The sequence below is a fragment of the Medicago sativa genome, chromosome 2 (genome assembly GCF_051527215.1).
Source record: "Medicago sativa cultivar Bolivia chromosome 2, Bolivia_mono, whole genome shotgun sequence".
In the NCBI taxonomy this organism is placed as follows: domain Eukaryota; kingdom Viridiplantae; phylum Streptophyta; class Magnoliopsida; order Fabales; family Fabaceae; genus Medicago; species Medicago sativa.
The window spans coordinates 14,714,230-14,735,321 of NC_140750.1; the positions used below are offsets into that span (position 1 = coordinate 14,714,230).

The 21,092-nt window shown below is 32.5% G+C and overlaps 1 protein-coding gene, 1 long non-coding RNA gene and 1 other non-coding gene across 3 annotated transcripts; 2 read left to right on the forward strand and 1 right to left on the reverse strand.

Annotated features, from left to right (window-relative positions):
* The first annotated feature begins 6,502 nt into the window (after positions 1 to 6,502).
* Positions 6,503 to 6,576, forward strand: TRNAN-GUU (transfer RNA asparagine (anticodon GUU)). The gene has a single exon. It is a non-coding gene; the product is annotated as a tRNA-Asn (tRNA).
* Positions 6,577 to 10,493: 3,917 nt separating this feature from the next.
* Positions 10,494 to 11,610, reverse strand: LOC146944838 (uncharacterized). Its single transcript, XR_015026105.1, has 2 exons — positions 11,411 to 11,610; positions 10,494 to 11,328 (listed from the first exon to the last, which is right to left on the reverse strand). It is a non-coding gene; the product is annotated as an uncharacterized LOC146944838 (long non-coding RNA).
* Positions 11,611 to 17,061: 5,451 nt separating this feature from the next.
* LOC146944839 (ras-related protein RABB1c) lies at positions 17,062 to 20,825 on the forward strand. The gene is made up of 6 exons (XM_085743185.1): positions 17,062 to 17,295; positions 18,012 to 18,151; positions 19,109 to 19,191; positions 19,854 to 20,058; positions 20,216 to 20,284; positions 20,517 to 20,825. Exons 1-6 carry the CDS (start codon positions 17,250 to 17,252, stop codon positions 20,607 to 20,609), a joined length of 636 nt encoding a protein of 211 aa, XP_085599311.1. The 5' UTR covers positions 17,062 to 17,249; the 3' UTR covers positions 20,610 to 20,825.
* Positions 20,826 to 21,092: the final 267 nt, after the last annotated feature.

Below are 21,092 nucleotides of genomic sequence, written 5' to 3' on the forward strand. Positions count from 1 at the left end.
CGCTAAGTCATTAATATCACAAGGTCGTATTTTAAAGAAATAACCGATAAATTTCTAGCATAAAGTTACTTCTAGAAAATTCATTTTTTTTTTAATTTTAATGAAGACATTTGTTGTATGTATTTATGTCATTTAAGAGACAATTAATGCTGGGGTCGGTGATGTTATCGCATTCACATTTAGATTTTAGTTGTGTAACGCGCAAGTGAATTTTTTTGGGCTTTGTTGATTATAAAAAAAAGGTTGACATATGAAAGTCAAGCAAAAACTATTAGGTAGTTTTATGAATTTACCAAAAATTAGGTAATTTTATGAATTTACCAAAAATATAAGAATAAAATTGAATCGTAGTTGGCACAACTCATGTCGAAACCTTTTTTTCATCTAATATAAAATGCGTAAGTTTCTATACAAATTTACTACTTTAGATTTCTTATCACTAGTTTAGAGATCATGCGTTGCTCGGGTTAGATATTAAATAAGTTTGTATGAACGAATACACATGTAAGTATATTAATTGAATTTATTTATATAATATCTTACAAATAATATCTTAAAAATAAATATATATGGTGAGATGAATAACTGGTAATATACAACGGTTTAGTTTTTTTTTTAGAGAAACATATAGTTTAGAGTTTGCTATATATAGCCGAGTTTGAATGGAAATTAGGGTAGCCGAGTTTGCATGGAAATTAGGGTATTCTGTTTGTAAACATATTAAATAAGTGTACAACAACTTGTCAAAAAAAAAGTCTAAAGAAACAATAGATATATACAAACGATGACTCAACAGGATAGGAATGAAAAGCATCAGTGGGGAGAAATATTAGGGATTACTACATTATAGAGGAAATTTGTTAGGTTAAATTGGTGCGCTGCATTTTAGATGAAATTTGTTAGGTTAAATTGCTGCTAACCTAATGCAGCATTTGAGAGGGAAATTATTAGGTTAAGTTGCTGCAGACCTAATAAAATTAATAAATAAGGATTGATGCGATGCATTTTTTTAGTATTAAATAAGTGTACAAAATATTTCCCTAAAAAAAAGTGTACAAAATATTGTAAAAAAAAAAAAAGACATGAAATTGGTGCGATGCATTTTTTTTAGTATTAAATAAGTGTACAAAATATTTCCTTAAAAAAAAGTGTACCAAATATTGTCAAAAAAAAAAAAAAAGCATGAAATTGGTGCGATGCATTTCTTTTAGTATTAAATAAGTGTACAAAATATTGTAAACAATAAAAAAGGCAAGAGGATAGGAATGAAATTGGTGCGATGCATGTTTTTAGATGAAATTTGTTAGGTTAAATTACTGCTAACCTAATACAGCAAATGAGCGAAAAAATATTAGGTTAAATTGCTGCAGACTTAACAAAATTAATAAATAAGGATGTGTAAATTTACGCATGTTAAAAAAACCCATTTAATTTTTAATCAAACTCCAAACTATCAAATCCTCTTCCCCTACAAACAAAATAACCATTCATTTGAGTTAACAAAGTCACGAGTTGTGAAATGTCACGTGGGAGGCGATTGACTTTTAACAACAAGGATTGTGTCTCTAAAATTGACTTTAATAACCACTATGAAAGATTGTGTCTCTATAATCTCTTTTTTGTCAAAACTCTACGGTAGAGTATTTTTTGGAGCCAGCTACCTCAAGTGGAGTGTTTGATTATCTTTCACATAGTATCTTACTATTTTGCAAGATATTATTATTGAAAAATGACATAAGACTGATTGACTTAAAAAAACGACTTCATTGCAACTTTGCTCCTCCTATTATCATTTTGTGAAATTGATCTTCTTATTTTAAAATTTAACAATTTTAATCTATCCATCAAATATTAGGCTTAAAATACGATGATATGACATGTTTAAACAAATTTTTGAAAAGAATTTCCTTACAATTTCATGGTATTGATATTGATATTTTTCTCATCATCAAATAACGTACCTCGATGATCATTTAAACCATATCATATATCACCAAATTCTTAGTTAAAAAATATGATAGAATGACCAAGACTGTGAAAATAAGGGGATCAAAATTGCAATTAAACCTAAAAAAATGTTGAATTATTTGGCGATGTGATATGTTAATATGGGAGACTAAAAAAATACAATTAGGCTTAAATGCTAAGTATTTAAAATTGGGAGACTAAATCTACAAAATGGTGAAAATCAGGGGATCAAAATTGAAATTAAGCATAAAAAATGGTGGTGATGCATGTATTTTGACTTAGAATTTTTTTAATTTAATTATAAAATTGTGACGTTGTTAATTTTTTTGGTCAAGTACACTAGTGACTAGAAATTCACTTTTAAGGTGAATAAGTTGAGAATTCACAACTTAACACTGATCCTTGCATAGTGCAATATCCCTATCAATTTAACTATGCTCGGAGGAACACATGAATTTATATTTTTCTTTTGGGTTTTACTAACATGTGTAAAACTTGCTCGAGAATTAAAATATAAAAAAATAATATTGGAAATAATAAAATTTAAACTTTCAAAAAATAGAATACACCATTTTTAATATAATATTTTTATATTTAATTCTTTGACATGTGCCTTTCAAAAAATAGAATACACCTTTTTTTTTACATGTGCCTTTTGTATACTTCGCTTTTCTATGTTAATATGAATTTATGAAACATGAAATAAAAAATATATATCTTTTTTTGGTAACAAAATAAAAAATATATATCGAGACAATTTCAAAATTAATGAAAATAAATAGAAAAACAAATAAAACATGATCTTGTTGTTATCCCAAGTTAACCCACATCAGCATCTTTCTACATTTAGGTGGTGGCATTTCACATGGGAAAGGTCAATTCTTTCCCACCATGGGAAAGTTAGTATCTAACCATTAGATCAAATCAATAGAACAATTTTATCATCCCTACACCAGATTTTTGTACACACTTTTACTACCATTCCAAATTAAAAAAAGTTCAGATTTTTTTTCAAACATTCTAAAAAGTTTTTTTCAAAATAATTTTTTTTATTTTTTTAGTAGAAAAACAAAAAATTAGATAATATTTTTTGAAAATAAAAAACTTATTTTCCAGAATTTTATTTCTTAGAAAAATAAAAAACTTTAATTTAAAAAAATAATTTTTTTTAGGATTTTTATTTTATTTTTCAGAATATCTTATTTTATTACGAAATTAAAAAAATATATTTTTTTAGAAAAATAAAAACTTATCTTAGTTTCCAGAATTTTATTTTTATTGAAAAATAAATAAATTTTCGATTTTTCAAATTTTTTTCTAACATTCAATAAATGAAGGGAGCCCTTAACATGCACCCTCTAAAAAGAGGTCCAATAATAGACCTGTTAGTTCTACCTACTACACCCGGTAATAAACTGGTTGGTATGATAATAAAGTTAAAACAAAAAATATTGACCCTTTGCTTGGTACAAGAAATGCCCCTTTTATGGGTTGGTGCCTGTATCTCCACGGTCACTACTCACTATGCCTTTATCATTTCCCTAACGCACATAGATTTTTAATTTGGTAAGTTAGAGATCTTAAAGCTGTTTTATTCACAGTTATGAGAAATCAGTTTTTACAAAGATATACACTACTTACCAAGTAGCACTATTTTCACTGCATTCATTTTTTTTTGAAACAGCAAATTTTATTAAACAACCAGATCCCTGCTCAAGTCGAACAAAGATCGGTGAAACTGAGCATACAACCTAAAGGTGTCGTATATAGGCGGAACACCCGAAAATAAACACCCTAAAAAACACCCCTGAGGACTAACCCACCATAATTCACGTCACCACCTAAAACAGACTCCTTCACAAAAAACAACCACTGTAAAATCGATATCCAACATTGTCCACCGTCACTACTCTCCCCCAAAGAAAAAACACCCGTAAAAAATAAAGTCCCAATCCTGAACACCAAAGTTAAGCCACCTCTGAAAAGCTCCTATCCGAAAGATCATTCAGCTTCCACCACCTATCGATCTCCGATCCACCGAAAGAAACCATAGAAAGCCCAAAACCAAACTTTAGTCAAAGAACTGACTCCCGATCTCGAATCAAAAGTGATCGGCCCACCAGACTTTAAGACCAAATCAGAAGGGCACCCCTCACCCCGGTACACCAGAGAAACACCAAATCACGCCAAACAAGATTGCAGCTAGACACTGACTCCCGATCTCGAAGCAAAAATAACCGGCCCACCAGAAACCAACACACAAAAAGAATGACAAACGACATGATATGCGGTGATGCAAACAACAAACAGATCAAAAGAAAAGGCTCATTTCAATGGGACCCGCTTCCTCCAAACACCCTAAACACCTTAACAACCCCAAAGACACAAACAAGAGCTAGTGACGACGAACAAGGACCCGAGTAACAGAAGCAACCTCTAAAAGAAATCACCCCCAACCAACACCCGCCTTCTCACCTACACAACACCAGCCTTCTAAACACCACCACCCCAACACCAATCAACCCAACAACGCCTACGATTCAAACTCAAAACACCCATAATCACCAACAAAGCCACCACTAACCACCACGAGCACCACCGTGAGCCCAATTTCAACGCCACCCTACGAACCGCCTCTAAACAACCACACAACACCACATCAAACCCACCAAAGATCCACAGACACCAAAATAAACCACCAACACGGGACCACCAAGACACGGCGATCTCACAAAAAACAAACACTCAAAGACCCCGGGGGAGTCTGCCACCCAAACAAGCCAAATGGCAAAGTGGATCTGAAAAGACCGACGCAAACCACAACCATTATCAAGAACACTACAAAACCATCATGATCCTTACGACGACGAACGATCCGAAAGTTGCGAAGGAGGATTAATCGTGAAGGACTTGCAGCCGTCGGCAACTGAGCGATCGTGACCAAGCAGCACCAACAAAATCAGCTGCATACGGACTCCGATCTGGTCAGCAGAACTCCAACTAGAAAATGGGTGGTGCAGAGAACAAAGCCACCCATCACACCACCACCAACCACCATAGTGTCGAGGATAAAGATCGGAAGGAATGAAAGAAACCTGCATTGTTAAGAGTTAAGATAGAAGTCAGAGAGTCAAGAGCCCAAAACCACCACCAAACCACCGCCACCTTGGAAAACCACCAAAGCCGCCGGCGGTCACCAAACGACAGAGCTGCTCCGCCACCCTCAACAAGGCTGAAACAGCGACAAGGAAGCCGCAAGCCACCATGGTGGCGCCGAAGAGTGTTGAAGCAAAACAGCAGCAAGGCACCCACCACTTCCGTGAACAACAAAACGGAGCAAGAAACCACCACCATGACAAAAAGACCAGATCTAGAACCACCACACCAGACAAATGAAACAAGAAAAGTGCAGATTAAGGAGGCTCGCCGTAGCTCCGTCCACCGTCGCCGAAGAAAACGAATCCACAGAGAACCACCGAAAACAGCCCAATCCGCCGGAAAACTGGTGATTCAGTGATGCGGATGGCCAACGCCGATCCTCGCATCACCACTACGATTTGGCTACATCGTGAAAAAAGAGGTTGGATTGAGGGATTGTGGGCTGCGCGTGAGTCTTCTTAGAGAGAAGACAGAGGTTATCTGTTTTTAGAGAGAGAAGGGGTTTTATATCACTGAATTCATTACTTTTCTCTTTCCAAATTTAAAGCTTGACGGAAAGTGAAATAAATTTGCTTGTTTTTCTTCTGATATGCTTGACACAGTCTACAACATGTTTGATTCAAGAACTCAGGCGTTTTTACCAGATCTGACTTAAGAAGTTCTCAGCAGAGATCAAAAGGATGAATATATATTGCATTGCATTTCTTTTTTGAGAGTAAGGCCGGTGATCGGAACGGAATAGACAACGGTGGGGAAACTATTTTTTCTTTTCTTTTCTTTTCTTTAATTTTGTCGAAGGTCAGAGACAATGAATTCATGTATAACATATTGTATATTATTTATTGATTAATTAATAATTATTAAAAAAAAACAAGTTTATCAAAATCAAGAAGGATACTTGGCTGAGGATTATATCGAAGTTAAGATATTAAGTGGAGACGAAGCAGACGAAAATGAGCAGAATAAATAAAAAGGTTAACAATTTGAAACAGGCTATAGCCAGTTAAGTTGGAGAGGTGCATGTTTGGACCCTTTAAAAAGAGGTCCATATTAGGGAGCACCTATATTACAGAATTTAAAAAAAAACTTATCTGAATTTTTTTCTATTTTTTCGATTTTTTAATTTCTGGAAATTAATTTTCAGAATTTTTAAAATTGTTGGAAGATAGTGTGAAGAAAATCTAGTGTTGAGAGAGCATGTTAATAATATGTTCTTCACTTAATCTAATCATTGAATCCAACTTTCCCATGGTGGGAAAAGATTGACCTTTCCCATGTGAAATGCCACACCCCTAAATGTTTGAAATAAAATCAAGTAATAAAACCAGTTTATAAATATAATAAATACCATTGTTCCGCATAAAACAAACAAGAAGCTGGAATAGCTCAGTTGGTTAGAGCGTGTGGCTGTTAACCACAAGGTCGGAGGTTCAACCCCTCCTTCTAGCGGATTTTTAAATTTTTGCTATTTTTTTAAGCAAATCATTTTACGTTAAGCTAGCTTATTTTAAATTTTTGCTATTTTTTTAAGCAAATCATTTTACGTTAAGCTAGCTTAATAATGATCATAATTTAGATGGCTAAAGTTGTATGATATGTAACGCTTTGATCTTATCGCAATAGTTAGTTACCACTAATTCCCTTCCATATTAACAAGAGTCATCATTTTTAATATTCTTTTGACAAGACTTTTCAAAAGGTGCCTACCTTTAATTACCTTTCTTTAAATTATTAGATTAGATGTAATGAGAACATTGCAGTTTCATTCAAATTTCCAAATGAGTCCTGAAGTCTCAACTAACTCACTTTCATGTGTAACAGATCAATCAAATAATTTTATTGCCCCTAGTTGGATGGTTGTTGTTGAATCAATTATCTACTCCTCCATTATTCCAACGAGAAAGGTTTAAATTTCATATTTATTCAAAGAAAATGGAATAGTTGCTCACTTTAAAGTTGAATATTTATTATGTTTATTTTTTTATGTTCATATATGAAATGTGTGAGAGTACTTTGATATTTTTATGAGTGTTTGTAGTGTGATTTAGATCATTTTGAGATGGAAAATCATCCAATCTAAAAACAATGTGCAGTTCAGTTTTGTATTATTCACAAAAGAGAAAGAAAAAAAAAATCAATGTGCTGTTCAATTTGTTTGGGAGGACTCAAAGAAAATTGCGGTTTGAATTGGTTCAGCTTTTTATACAAACAAATATAAATACTATCAAATAATATAAATATTTGATTTTAATTACTAATTCATTATTTACGTCAATGCAAGTGACTTAATAACAACTATGATCACCCCTTCAAAACAAAAAAACCATGACCTTTTCTCAAAAGAAAAAACTATGACCATCCCGGCCCTAAAAAAACCATGACCATATCAACCGCATCCATATTTTATAAGCATGTTCAGTGGTGGAGTTAGAAAAAAGACTTGGATGAACCACTAAATTATATGACTTTTTTTATAGTTTAAATGTTAACTGGAACAATTTTTAGTGGACAAATAATACAAGGGAGTTTGAAACCTCCACAGATTAGAAGAACGGTAAATCTCCGCTAACTAGCCAAACATAGGCATGACAAAAACCAGAGTATGTCACTTGTGGAGCGGCCGAAATCTAAGTCTGTTGAGAAATTGCTTAAAATCTCATAAAATGGACCTATATTTTTTATTTTTTTATTGTTTTTTAGGTGGACCACTACACCATTTTACGGGAATTTAGATGTGCCGAGAGAAAAAAAACGTCGCAAAATAGACCTATAATTGTTAATTTTTTAGAGTGGGTTGTGGCTCAGCCCCTGAGCATGCTTATCTCAATTGCATATATATTTCGTGACTAAACACTAGAAGTATGCATGAATTGGTGAAAAATATAATAATAAAAATAATTCCCACTAACAAGTGTCGTTAAGTATTCAAAAAAGAAAACAAATGATAAATTTTATCTTTAAAAAGTTACTTTTTAATATTTCTGTGTTGAATAGATAACTTTTAAGATAAAAAAATCACTTTAAACTTCTTATCAAGTGCCCTTACTTGTTAACATTTTCCAAAAAAATAAAAAATTACATTAAATTCAAAGGTATTATTGAAAAAACAAAAATTGATAACCAACAAATAACATATAATAAATTCCCCTAAAAAACAAATTATATAGTAATTATTAAGATTTATGTTATTTTTGTAGATCCTAATGTTTGAGGGGCGAAAATGAGCGGTTAAGTTGAGGTTTGGGAGGAAGTGGGTGAAGATAAAGGAGAAGATTTTTTGTGTAGGAGGAGGAAATTGTAGGACTCTGTTGAGGATACTTGATTCTAGAAGCTGGATCCAGTTCAAGGTTATTCGGTAAAGGGAGTTTACAAATTGTTGACTTTTGATGATCAACAACCTCAATCTTCTACAAAATACATCATTTGGAACAAACCAGTATCTCTAAAAGTGTCTCTCTTGTGTGGCGGCTGCTGAACAAAAGAATCCCAACTAAGGATAATTTGTCTCGGTCGTGGAATTCTTCAACCAGGTTCTCTCTTATGCTCAAGTGGCCGCGGTAATCTATGAGGAGTCAATTAACCATTTGTTTTTAGGCTGTAATTTCTATGACAATGTTTGGTACTCTATTAGGCATTGACTGAGAATCTCTACTGATCTTCCTTCAAACTTTGGTATGCTTGCTTCACAATTTGTTGGTGTCCAGATTGTGGTCACATGGTGAAACTTAATTCATGGTGATGGGTTAAGGTGTTTATGCCTAGTTTGCCTTTTGATTGTCATGTCTGGTAGAATAATTCGTCTCTTTGTATTGGTTATTCTACGTAGTGTCGTTTGTTAGCTTTTATTTTCTTTGTTGGCTTCCTCGATATGTGTGGGGTCGTCTTGGTAAAATATCCGCAATTTCATTTGAAAAGGGTTAACTAGTGAAGGTATCTAAAAAACAAAATATTAATATCCTTGGTATACCCCTTTTGTTCATGCTGGCATTCTAGTAAGAACCTGTGGGCTACTATCCTCTTAGATTGCTATGCAAGGTTCCAATTTAACCTGCATCCAGAGCCATCCATGCAATCTAGTTGATAGTGTGAATGCTAACCTGTAAAGATAATGATGAAGAGAACCACAATATCTCTTGGAATTGGATTTGGAAGATGCAAATTCTTGCTAACGTCTAATCTTTTCTATGGAAAGTTTCTCATCACTATGTCCCCACCAAGATAATCTTAAGGAAAAGAGGTAATCAACTTGATCATCTTGTCCCAAGTGTCCCCTGAAACCTTGGTGCAATGTCTTTTCTCATGCAATTGAGTGAGAGTAGTTTGGCAACTTGCAATTTGCCCTAATCTGGTCTTACTTGAAGAATATGATTCTCTCTTTAACTAGATTCATGAAACTATCCCCGAGTTTGGCATCCATATCCCCATCACTATACGTTATTCGGAGTTATAGGAATAATAACAAGCTTTTTTATAAAATCATATGCCAAAAAACGGACCGGTTTGTTAAGAGTCATTTTCTCACGAGTTTATAACTTATTTTTCGTAGTTTGTATTGTTTTTTGATAAATTATTAATATCTTTTTTATGTAATTTTATATTTATAAATTAGTTCAACGGCTAATTTTACTAAACACTACAAATTCAATGAGCGAGCTTATCAACTATTATATGCCAGCTTATAGCCTATCTTCTATAAGCTCTTCTATTACAATTACAAACGAACTTATCAACTATTTTAATAAAATAAAGCCTTAAAATACTATATAATTTGGAGTCTTGCATACAAATTATTTCCCACAAACAGTACAATAGAGATAAAGAGACATCCATCAACCAACACATGTTGGTTTATCGAGGAAGAGCTGAATTTTCACAATATGATGAATCAAAGTTTGAATCTTAGCTGAGAGGTATATTTATATTTAGTGTAACACATTTCATGATATAGATATTCATTAGGATGGAAAGTTATTTCATATGGTCTACATTACATGGATAAGCAAATGTTTGAAAATTGCTTAAAACCTTAACGACTACGGACATCGTTATCTTTTAGTAGAAGTTTAAGGTCCTCCGCTTTTTTACGATTTAGACAGTGATCTAATTGGAGTTGTTCGACAAAAACAAAAGAAAATAAATATAAATTGATTTTGAGACACTAATTTCTATTTCTTGCTTTTTAAGTCACTGTCTCACTTATTAAAACAGGTACGCATTTCTACCTACGAAAATTAATTGTTTCCAGAGTTTCAATCATTTGGTGAACTGTTTACCATATGAGACACTTTGTCATACTAAAATCACCATGTATACTATATTAATCCTTGAATTCCTTAAACCATGATGTGAGCTTAAGGCCGTGCATATGACATAACAAGACAGAAAATAAGGAAATTAAGATCAAGAATAGTTACATGTTTAACACATTGCACAATTTGAGTATGTACAGTGCCAAGTTCAAAGGACAGTACTAGGGTATATGCAGGCAACATTTCATAACCACATAATTCAGTCACTTCATTATGAATAGTCTTTGCAGTATTTGAACTCTTTCAAAATAACCATTCAATTTCCCTTCACTAGCCAGCTCCCCGTGAACTTCATTGATGCACATTTGTCTTCCAACTCAATTCCAATTAAACATGGACCTGCAGGTTACATGCTCCTCAACAAAGCAAGATCAAATTAGAGTGGATTTGAATTAACCTGATGAACAATTTATTGAAAAATTTATCTACCAATATAGACGACACTTGTGTGAATATTAGAGAGCGCTTATGTAAATAGTTTAGAATATTTTCTTAATTTGTTATGACTTATTTTAATAAATTTATCAGGATAGTTTATGAAAACAATTTAGAGTTTAAATGAAAATAATTTATGTATACCATGAAAATTAAGGTATACCCATAGAAAGATAAAAGGAATTTTTGAACTTTGGATGTGATTGTGAAACCTTCATAAGATTTCGATATGTGACTACAAACATGTGAGATATACAGAAATAGAAATAAATAATAATCACAAAAAACACGAACAAATATAGCAGCCTGCATGGCTCCCTTCATGCCAAATGGGAAGGTTGCCAATTCTTTTGACAAGCTTCTCAGATGGCATTCAGGGAGCCAGGCAAGCGAATCACTAATTTAGAACATATCAATCATTGCAATCCCTTCCAAGAAGCTTGAGCTTAACCAGAATCTGCATCATCAAAACAATATTCGAATGAATCCTATATATAAATAGTCCTAATGGACTTAAAAATTAAGATATATAAGCATACTGTTTCATTTTGTTAATATCAAAAATTGACTTTTCATGTATATGACTTCAAAGAGCTTTCTAATGAGTCTCCTTGCTTTTGAGGGAAATAGAACCTTTTAGGGGATATATATTTAAGGTGGTGTTGAAGAAGACAGAAGTGAAGGGAAAGACAAGAGAAAATCCATGAAAGAAAATGAGAAAAGGAAAAAGGTTCCAATTGGTAAAGACGGCAGCCAAGACTTTTTTTGTAGTTCCATCAAATAAAGCCAAAGCTGCCTAAGTTTTACAGATAGACTTTTTTGGATTTTCGTCCCTTACAAAAGATGACCCCCCTTTTTCTCACCCCACCACCAAAACACAATTTCTTTTCAATTTTCTCTTACACATTTTTTTATCTTTCTACATGTGAAATGGGGTGTGGCTATCTGTCAAATCCTTTTACTTTATTTAAATAAACATATTATACGTTATCTATCTCCGTTTAAGAGGGAATAATCTCTATCGAAAAATTTGTTCAGCATGCGTAGATTCTCTCCTTCCAACCGTCTTTTCTTCATACACAAGAATCAGAAATCGCACTCCTGATCACATGCTTAAGGTGACAAATCCTTTATCATGTGGACCAAACACATGTTAAAACTTTGTAGAAACTTCAAAAAATTATTTATAATGCCCTATATTTATACACTTTTGCAAGTTTTGGGTTATTTTTTTTAAACAATTGTATCCCCTCACATGACTGCATAGACTAACAATTTAAAGTGATTGAGATCTATTTAAGAAGTTGACATACATATCATGTTCTATATGCATTGGTCAATAATCATACCATGAACCAAATTATGTGCAACTTTTAAGCTTTGATTAACGATATTAGTAAGTCCATTAGTTAGTACAATGTTGTTAATGTATCTACAAGAGTACAAGATTGTAATATGTTACATTAGTCAATGGTTTAGTACGATGTTCAGACTAGGCCAAAGCCAGTCAATATAAGACAAGGCCAGAGTTGCAGTTGCTTTTGTTGCTAGGGTCGGTTCCTTTCATATAATGTAGCTGGAGTAAGTATGGACAAATGTTATCATGAAACTCATATTCCATCACCATCAAAACAATTAACTAATTGATAGAAAATTTGTGCAGCATATATCAATGGTTTAAACTAACTATGTAGATTATTTTCCTTCTTTTTTTGGTGTTTAGCTTGTTTCTTGTTTGGTCGAGTACCCCTCGTATTTCTCCCGGATTGATGGATTAAGTACTAACAATGTTTCTTTCATATGATTGTATATAATTCATTTTACCGTTAAAAAGAATATAATAATATTTATGAAGGGTGACCTTAGTACAACTGATAAAGTTGTTATCATGTGACTGAAAGGTCACAAATTCAAGTTCTAGAAACATCCTCTTATGCAATAAACATGGTAAGACTGCGTACAATATATCTAATGGTGAAACCCTGCGTATACAGAAGCTTTAGTACATTGAGTTGTTTTTTTTTAATATTTATGAGATAGGAACTTCAGTAAGATGGGACAAATGCTTTGTTTTTAGTCTTGATTGTAAGAAAACTAGTTTTCTGAATTAAAAAATGAAAGCAACTTTATCCAACTCACATTTCTAAAACAAACTATACATATCCTAAAAGTGTATTCGAGAGAAAACAATTTGCGTAGCTTACTAGCTGTGAATGGAATCCTAACTTTGGTCCCCACAATCCAGGAATATGAAAAGCTTTATATTTCTTTGTATGGTGGTGGTCATGATAAACCTGGTTAGTATGAGTAGCAAATGAAAAGAGGTTGATTTGTGTTTTGGAGAAGTGTGGAGGTATTGTTGCTATTCCGGTGAAAGCCGGAACCCAGCGACCGTTAATTGTCGTTGGTTCATTTAGCGAGCGGTAGTTAACTGTCATTGAGAACAAATGACAATTAACTAGTGCAGAGAGCATTTTGATATTTTTCGGGTGTTAAAAGAACAAAAAATAAAATGACAACAACAATTTTCATTTTGTTTTAGTAAATGAGGTATTTCCGTACCCCAAATGCAAATGTAATGTTACAAGATCATTGAGATCTATTAAAGCATTGATATTTTCTAACAGATTTTTTTTCATACTATGGTTTAGGATTAAACCTTCATCTAAAGCTTAAAAAACTCGAATATCAACCACTCGTGTCAAGTCATTTAGTTATCAAGTTGTCCCACATTCGATCACTTTTGTAATATAGACTAATTTAGTTATCAAGTTCCACACCTAAAATAATTTTTAGAAACAACTACAAGAACATAACAAAAACTAAGAAGGGAGAGTAAGAATATTTTTTATTTTTATTGTACCAGAGTAATTGAGAGAAATGCGCAAGGGGAGGGTAGAAATTTGGGTGTAGATAGCAAGCTTCTATTAGGCTTGGTCCTGCAGTATTAGCCCAAATGAGGTTAGAAAGTGCCCCAAACATGTAGGCCCGCCCCAACTACCCCAACTTCCAAACATAATTTCTTTTCCTATCCTCCGCCTTTCTCAAGCGACTTTCAAATTTCTCATTTTACCATGTTCAAATTATACAATCTGAAATGTATTTTATATAGTTTTGTGCAGATTCAGTTCAATTTATTATTAATTTAACAAAAAAAATTAAAATAACATGATTTAAAATTAACAATAAAATTTACTAATAAAACACAGTTTATAAATTGAGCAATACATTACATTAACATAATTATTGAATAAAGAGAATGACATACATCGAAAAAAATCCTATAATTATTACTGTTAAAATATGCCCTGAATCACTGTTGGAAAAATGTCTCACATCGGAGAATAGGAAGAAATATGCAAAGACTTAGTCATATAAATAAAAGTCTTGTGTGTTAGTATTTCTTGCACCAATAGTTAGTATGTTTTTCTATAGCTGGTATTACTATTCAGTATCTGTAATCATTGATTATAGTGTAATTCTTTTCGGTGGCTTTGCCCGTGGATTAGTCAGCACATTGTTTGATACCACGTTAAATCTTATGTCCTTTTCATTTTGTTTTTTACTATTATTGTTATTATTCTCATGTCTCGTTATAACAACTACATATAACTACAACAAATTAATTTGATGACTAAAAAAACAGACAGAATGGGAACTTCAGAAAAATAAGATGATGAAGCAAACTCCAAGAATCATGATTGCTACATAAAGGAAGAAGTTTTGTCATCCCTCTCGTGCACACTCTGAAGAAGTTGGGAATACAAGATGATGGAGCACGATAAGGTGGAAATCGATCTGAATAATCCTAGATAAAAAATGGTATGAAATATAAGTTGGTGTTGAACAACCCAATTTGACCAATCATACTAACCTCATAACTACTGATATAAAAGTCTCCGTTGACCCTCGTACTATCCAAACAAATACTACAAATCAGTTTTGGGGATAGTATGAATGAGCAACAATGAAACCGTGAAATCATAACCGCCCCAAAGCGAAAATAAGAATGAAAAGGATAAAATGTGAGTTGGAATGAAAAAATTATGAAGAATGAGCGGTTATTTATAGACAAAAGACAAAGATCGATTGTAAGGACGATCAATGACACTTTGAACATGTGGCCAACCTGTCAAATCGGGTAAAAAATGCATGAAACCGATCAACCTTGTTGAGCAAGCCACCATCCATAATCAGGGTGTTTTTGGATTTATTATTTGTAATCACAACAAGGATTGATTCAGATTATATAATCGGATACATGCACAGATTGTCTAAAAACTTATGCTTTGTGGATGTGACACGTTTTAGAGTATTAATCTTTACAAGTTAAATACATGATTTTTCTTTGGTCCATATTGAATCGACAATTTTTGTGCTCCACGTCGCATAGAAACTTCTATAAACTAGTGTGTTTCGTTAACCTGAAAACCACACCACACCACTTAATCATGAACACTTATCTGGTAGATATGAACGCTAAGCTAACTACTACAATTTACTACAGGGTCCATGCTGATGTTACATCATTTGATTTGAAGGATCAACTTGACTAAATTAACCAGCATCTCTACCACAAAGACGCAAGAAAGTTGAACAATGTTGAATGTCATTGTTCGTCAATCAATTTAGATGGATGCGTTTGATCCAACCAAATGAAACTCGACGTGAGAACCATGTTCTCTGTATTTGATGGGTATAGTTCGAAAGGACTTGAGTTAGATGTTTCCTTCATCAAATCTTTTAAAGGTATTAGGGAAAGTTTATTTAGGCTTTAAGACTTATGAATAAATCCTTGTTTGTATAGAAAACGTATATGAAAAATTTAATTTGGTTTATTCATGATACTGTTTGTGCTTAGTTATGTTTGTTAGGGAAAATTTTACGCACGAAATAGGAATCGGTCGGGTGATGGCCTAGCCATGGGTCCAAAGAGAGACGTGAATGCTAAACTTTTTTTTTTTTGAAGAGGTGAATGCTAGACTATTTTGTTAATCAAAGTTTTAGGTGAGCCGACATGGATAACTGATCATGTCGCTAGGTACTACTACTACAAGCCGACATGTGGCAATGAGTTAGAAACAATATTTTTTTTTTATATTGAAAAATATAATTTAAAATTTAATAAAATAAATTTTTTTTAAAATAATTTAGTGATTAGAAAATCATTCTAAGATGAATCATTGAGGTCCCTACATATGTTATACAATATTTCTATCAACCGAGTTAAACTCACGAGGACAATTATTTTATGCATTGTCCATACCAACTGAGCTAAGCTCACGAGGACAATTAAAACATTTAATAAGTATTTTAACAAAAAATAATAAAACATATTTTTGAGAGGATTTAATAAAACATCTTTTTAATAACAACAAAACATTTACTAAAATTATGATAATTATATCATTTAATTTATATACATTGTCAATCAATCACAATCATCAAATTAATAATGTTTGATTTTAATCCTTATGATTTATTTTATTTTTTTACAAATAATCCTTATGATTTATAAAATCACATAAATGAATTGTTGTGATGAATCGACAATACAATTTTTCTACCGTGTATGAAAATTAATATCATAATTATACTAATAGATTTTTTTTAAAACACAATTATACTACTCCGTCCGTTTCAAATTGAATGTCGTTTAAGGTTTTTATACATATATTAAGAAATGCATTAATTAAAAGAAAGAGAGATGTTATTTTATCAAATTATCCTAATTAACTATATGTTTGTTTTTCATTAAAGAAAAAAAATAATACTTTGAAAGAAAATAGTGTATATAGTATTAATTGAAGGGTACAATTGAAAAGAAAAAGTTATTATTGCATTGAAAATTGAAAGTGACATTCATTTTGAAACAATTTTTTGTTACTAAAATGACACTCATTTTAAAACGGACAGTGTATTAGATAACAAGCATAAAATATATTTAATATATTAGTCAAAAATAATTTATTCAATTTCTATAGAAAAAATCATTTTTTAAGTAGAAAAAAATCATTTATTTAAAATAAAACAGAGAATTATAAAAATAAATTTAAAGAGCGTTTAATGAATATGAATATGGAGTGGGGTTAATTAATGGTATAGAGCAGGATCGTTTTCGTAGGGAAGAAGGAAGTTGTCACGGAGAAGCAAGGAACTTAGATAGAGGGAGAATTGCGAAGCATAACATAACATAACGTGTGTGTATTATTGCCTCGCTGGAAACTCTATCATTCTCTTTTCTCTTATTCCATCTCTAATTTTTCTTTCTCCCTTTTTCCCCTCTTCGCTTTTTCTTTCCCTTTTCTTTCTTTCTTTCTTTCTTTCTCCATCGTTCTCTCTCGCACACAACACAACACAACACAACACAACACAACAATGTCTTACGCATACCTCTTCAAATACATCATCATCGGCGATACTGGTAATTATCTCAATTAACCCTTTCTAATCTCTTTTTATCAATCTTAATTAATCTCAATTCTCTTAATCATGCGTTTTCCAACAGTTCCAGCTTCGATTTCCGATCGGATTTATTCATTTTTCTTTTCAGGGTTTTTGTTTTGTTTGAGAATTATTTTATATACATGTATAATATGATGATATATTATATTTGATGTTGATTCTCTCGTGTTATTTTAACAAGCTAACAATTTTGTTTATTACTAAATCATCATAAGTATTTACTAGTTAATGAAAGTTTAATTAATCAAGAATCGATCAGAAGCACCCGAGTTCTGATAACTAACTCCAACAATTATTGGTTAACCTATGCCCTTTTACCAAGGAGCCGGAGGTTTTTACCAAAAGAACATTACTTCACTGTGTTAATAGCAGGGATTATATTCACATAGTTTAGAGACTAATTATTATATTTACATAGTTTAGGGACTAGATTAGAGAGAAGGTGATATTTTATGGACTAAATTGGAGAGAAGATCATAGTTTTGATGGTTTATTCAATTTTGTTACTGCGATGGACCCTTTATTGTTACTTTTGTTTCATTCACTAAGAATCAAAACCGCTAAGTGGGTAATAGTTGAATCTTTTTTTTTTTTTTTTCCGTTTGATTTGTATTTTGTCAATTCATGCCGAGAGGACTTGGTTTTTTTGACGTTTTTTTGAAAAAAATTGTGCAGGAGTTGGAAAGTCGTGTCTTCTACTTCAGTTCACTGACAAGCGCTTTCAACCTGTTCATGACTTGACCATCGGTGTTGAATTTGGTGCTAGGATGATCACCATCGATAACAAGCCAATCAAGTTGCAAATATGGGATACGGTATGTTTGTCAACTCTTTCATAGAACTTGTTTATTACTCCTTCCAACTTGTTCAATGTTCATACTTAATTACTGATTTACATACAAATCTGTGAAACATTATTGCTGTTTCTCGTTTCTAGGAATTGGTAATTGGTTGTGATGATCATTTCAATCCAGGGTCTTTTAATTTCACCCTGAAGATTTCTATTTGGTTGATAATGATATTTCATATTATTATTATTTTATGTTGATTCATTGGCTGATTTTCATATGAAGAGCTATGCAGATAGTAACTATATTGAGTAGTAGGCTTAGGGTTGATGCTGCCGCCGTTTGTCATATCTGTAGTCTGTTGCTATAATTTTGATATCCATGCCATTTTGTTTCAAAGAATACTCTGCTAAGTGTGATCTATAGTTTCCTTGGGGGGTAATCCATTTACATTGTTGATAATGAGAACCTAATTATTTGGGGATGATTTGAATTTATCTGTAAAAGTTACTATATACATGAAATAAATTATGGCTTTGTAGATGTAAGATAGGTTTCTAAACTCATCTTCTCAAGTGGTCATGGGGTATGAATGGAAAGATTTTATCTAATAGATGGGAGTGTAGTTTGGTAATGGTGACCCTTAAGGTACCTTCCAGTTTTTAAATGGATAGTTTTACAAGATTGACAACAGAAATACGTCCTCTCATATTGAAATTTATGTCGCCTTGTTATTCTGAAATTTTGTGTCTATAACTCTATAATGTTAAAAAATCTTCAATGTTCCACTTAATATATAAACAGAGATATAAAAACAAAATTTGACCCAGATGAGGTTCTGTGAAATTTCAACATGAGATAATCCAGTCCCTTTTCAGCATAGAATGATTATCCAGATTTCAGTGGTGGAAACATTGTTCATTTGTTGGTTGAGTTTTATAAATTGTGAAGCTGAAGGTACTGAACTTATTCACTATATTTCAGGCGGGTCAAGAATCCTTCAGATCTATCACAAGGTCATATTACAGAGGAGCTGCAGGTGCACTGCTTGTTTATGATATAACCAGGTATCCTCAAGCTTTGACTTCTATTATCTGAGTTTGAAATCCCAAAATACAATAACTATTTTCACTTAAAATTAAAGAAGCAATACATTGTGGGGGATGATGAAAATCACTGGGACAAGTCATGAATGGAGTCGTTCGTATTAGACTATAAGTTACTCGTTCGATTGTCTCTTAAATAATCTCACCAAAATTTGGAAGAAAAGAGAGACACTATCGTATGATCTTCCTTAGGGTTAGGAACTACACCTGCCACCACTTCGCAGTCCATCTCAAGGATTATATGAAATATTAATGTTATATCTTCCAATCTTTGAAATATGATTTGCAAATCATTTTGGTCTGTTTATTTCTAAAATGCAACTGTTTAAATACAATTTCATAACTTGGGCTAAATAGCTTTTAGATTTTTTCTAGGGAAGATATGACGAGTTTGTCCAACAAAAATCAATTTATTGGAAAACATTGATTACCGTCATTTTGAGTTTTTATATGCCTTGGGAGTTGCATGTTTTGAGTGCATCCAATTTCATGGAACAACATACTATATTGGACAATTTTGATACATGGATGTCTATGTAGTTTCATGTTAGTGTTATGTGTTGTTTAATGTAAATAACTAAATAAGGCACAATATAAATAATCCTGACCGTGTTTATGAATAGGAGGGAGACATTTAATCACTTAGCTAGCTGGTTGGAAGATGCAAGGCAGCATGCAAATGCAAATATGACAATTATGCTGATTGGCAACAAGTGTGATCTTGCTCACAGACGGGCTGTAAGCACGGAAGAAGGTGAACAGTTTGCAAAGGAGAACGGGTTGATTTTCATGGAGGCCTCAGCAAAAACTGCTCAGAATGTTGAAGAGGTCAGAACTCACATCATATCTATTGTTTTCTTCATTTCTTTCCCATCCACCCTCCCACAAGGAAAGTCAGATTTTATACATAACAGGTTCTTAGGTTCAATATTTTGGAAAATTATCTGTATAAAAGTTTTATTTAATATAACCTATCCTTTTGCAGGCATTCATAAAAACAGCTGGAACCATATACAAAAAGATTCAGGATGGAGTTTTTGATGTATCAAATGAGGTTAGTTTCTTTTTTTCATTTTTTTAGATTTGTCATTTGTTACCTTGTTTGTTTTATCACTTCATTATTAATATCATTAAGGATTTGTGGGATATTCAATTTCACTGTCTCCTTTATTTTTATAATACAATCTGTGTATGTTTCAAGAAAAGGCTAGTGATTATTATAAAGTGAAAAGTGTAGCCCTTCTGATTCAAGAAACAAGTCACTGATAATTTTCATATGCTTGCAGTCTTATGGAATAAAAGTAGGGTATGGTGGAATTCCTGGACCATCTGGAGGTAGGGATGGCCCTTCTGCTGCGGGTGGAGGCTGCTGCAGTTGAAGTGAAACATATCGCAACCTATTTGCTTCAATGTAGTTCTTTCTGTCTTCTCTTCTGGGTTTGGAAATATGAAAGTATATACATTCTACGTGCGTTGATAAAATCAGATAATTGTATAATGCTTTCTTTTTAATCTTGACTTTGTATCTTTCACTGAAACTCACTATTTGTTTATATTTGTGTGCATAATTAATTGATCTGTTGTGTCATTCTTCTAACTTCTGTTGAAATATAATTCTTGGCATTAGACTAGCCGTAAAGGCCATAAATTTATCAAATCCTATTCATAATTAGATATTTGCAAAACTAATTAGTGATTAGGATACTCCACTAGTGCGGTTTTTTTTTTTTTTTTTATAACAAAATGGCGTAAGCCCAAAAAAAAAAAAACTTCCGCCTAACAAGACGTAGAGTAAAATACCAGCTAAATCAGCTAAAAATAACACACTAATTTTAGAGGACAATGCTCATATAATATCAAAG

Bases quoted from the DNA above. Each gene is read 5' to 3' on its own strand.
- LOC146944839 (XM_085743185.1), top strand. From the start codon at position 17,250: ATGTCTTACGCATACCTCTTCAAATACATCATCATCGGCGATACTG. The intron at 17,296-18,011 runs GTAATTATCTCA...AAAATTGTGCAG, and splicing joins CATCATCATCGGCGATACTG to GAGTTGGAAAGTCGTGTCTT. The intron at 19,192-19,853 runs GTATCCTCAAGC...GTTTATGAATAG, and splicing joins CTTGTTTATGATATAACCAG to GAGGGAGACATTTAATCACT.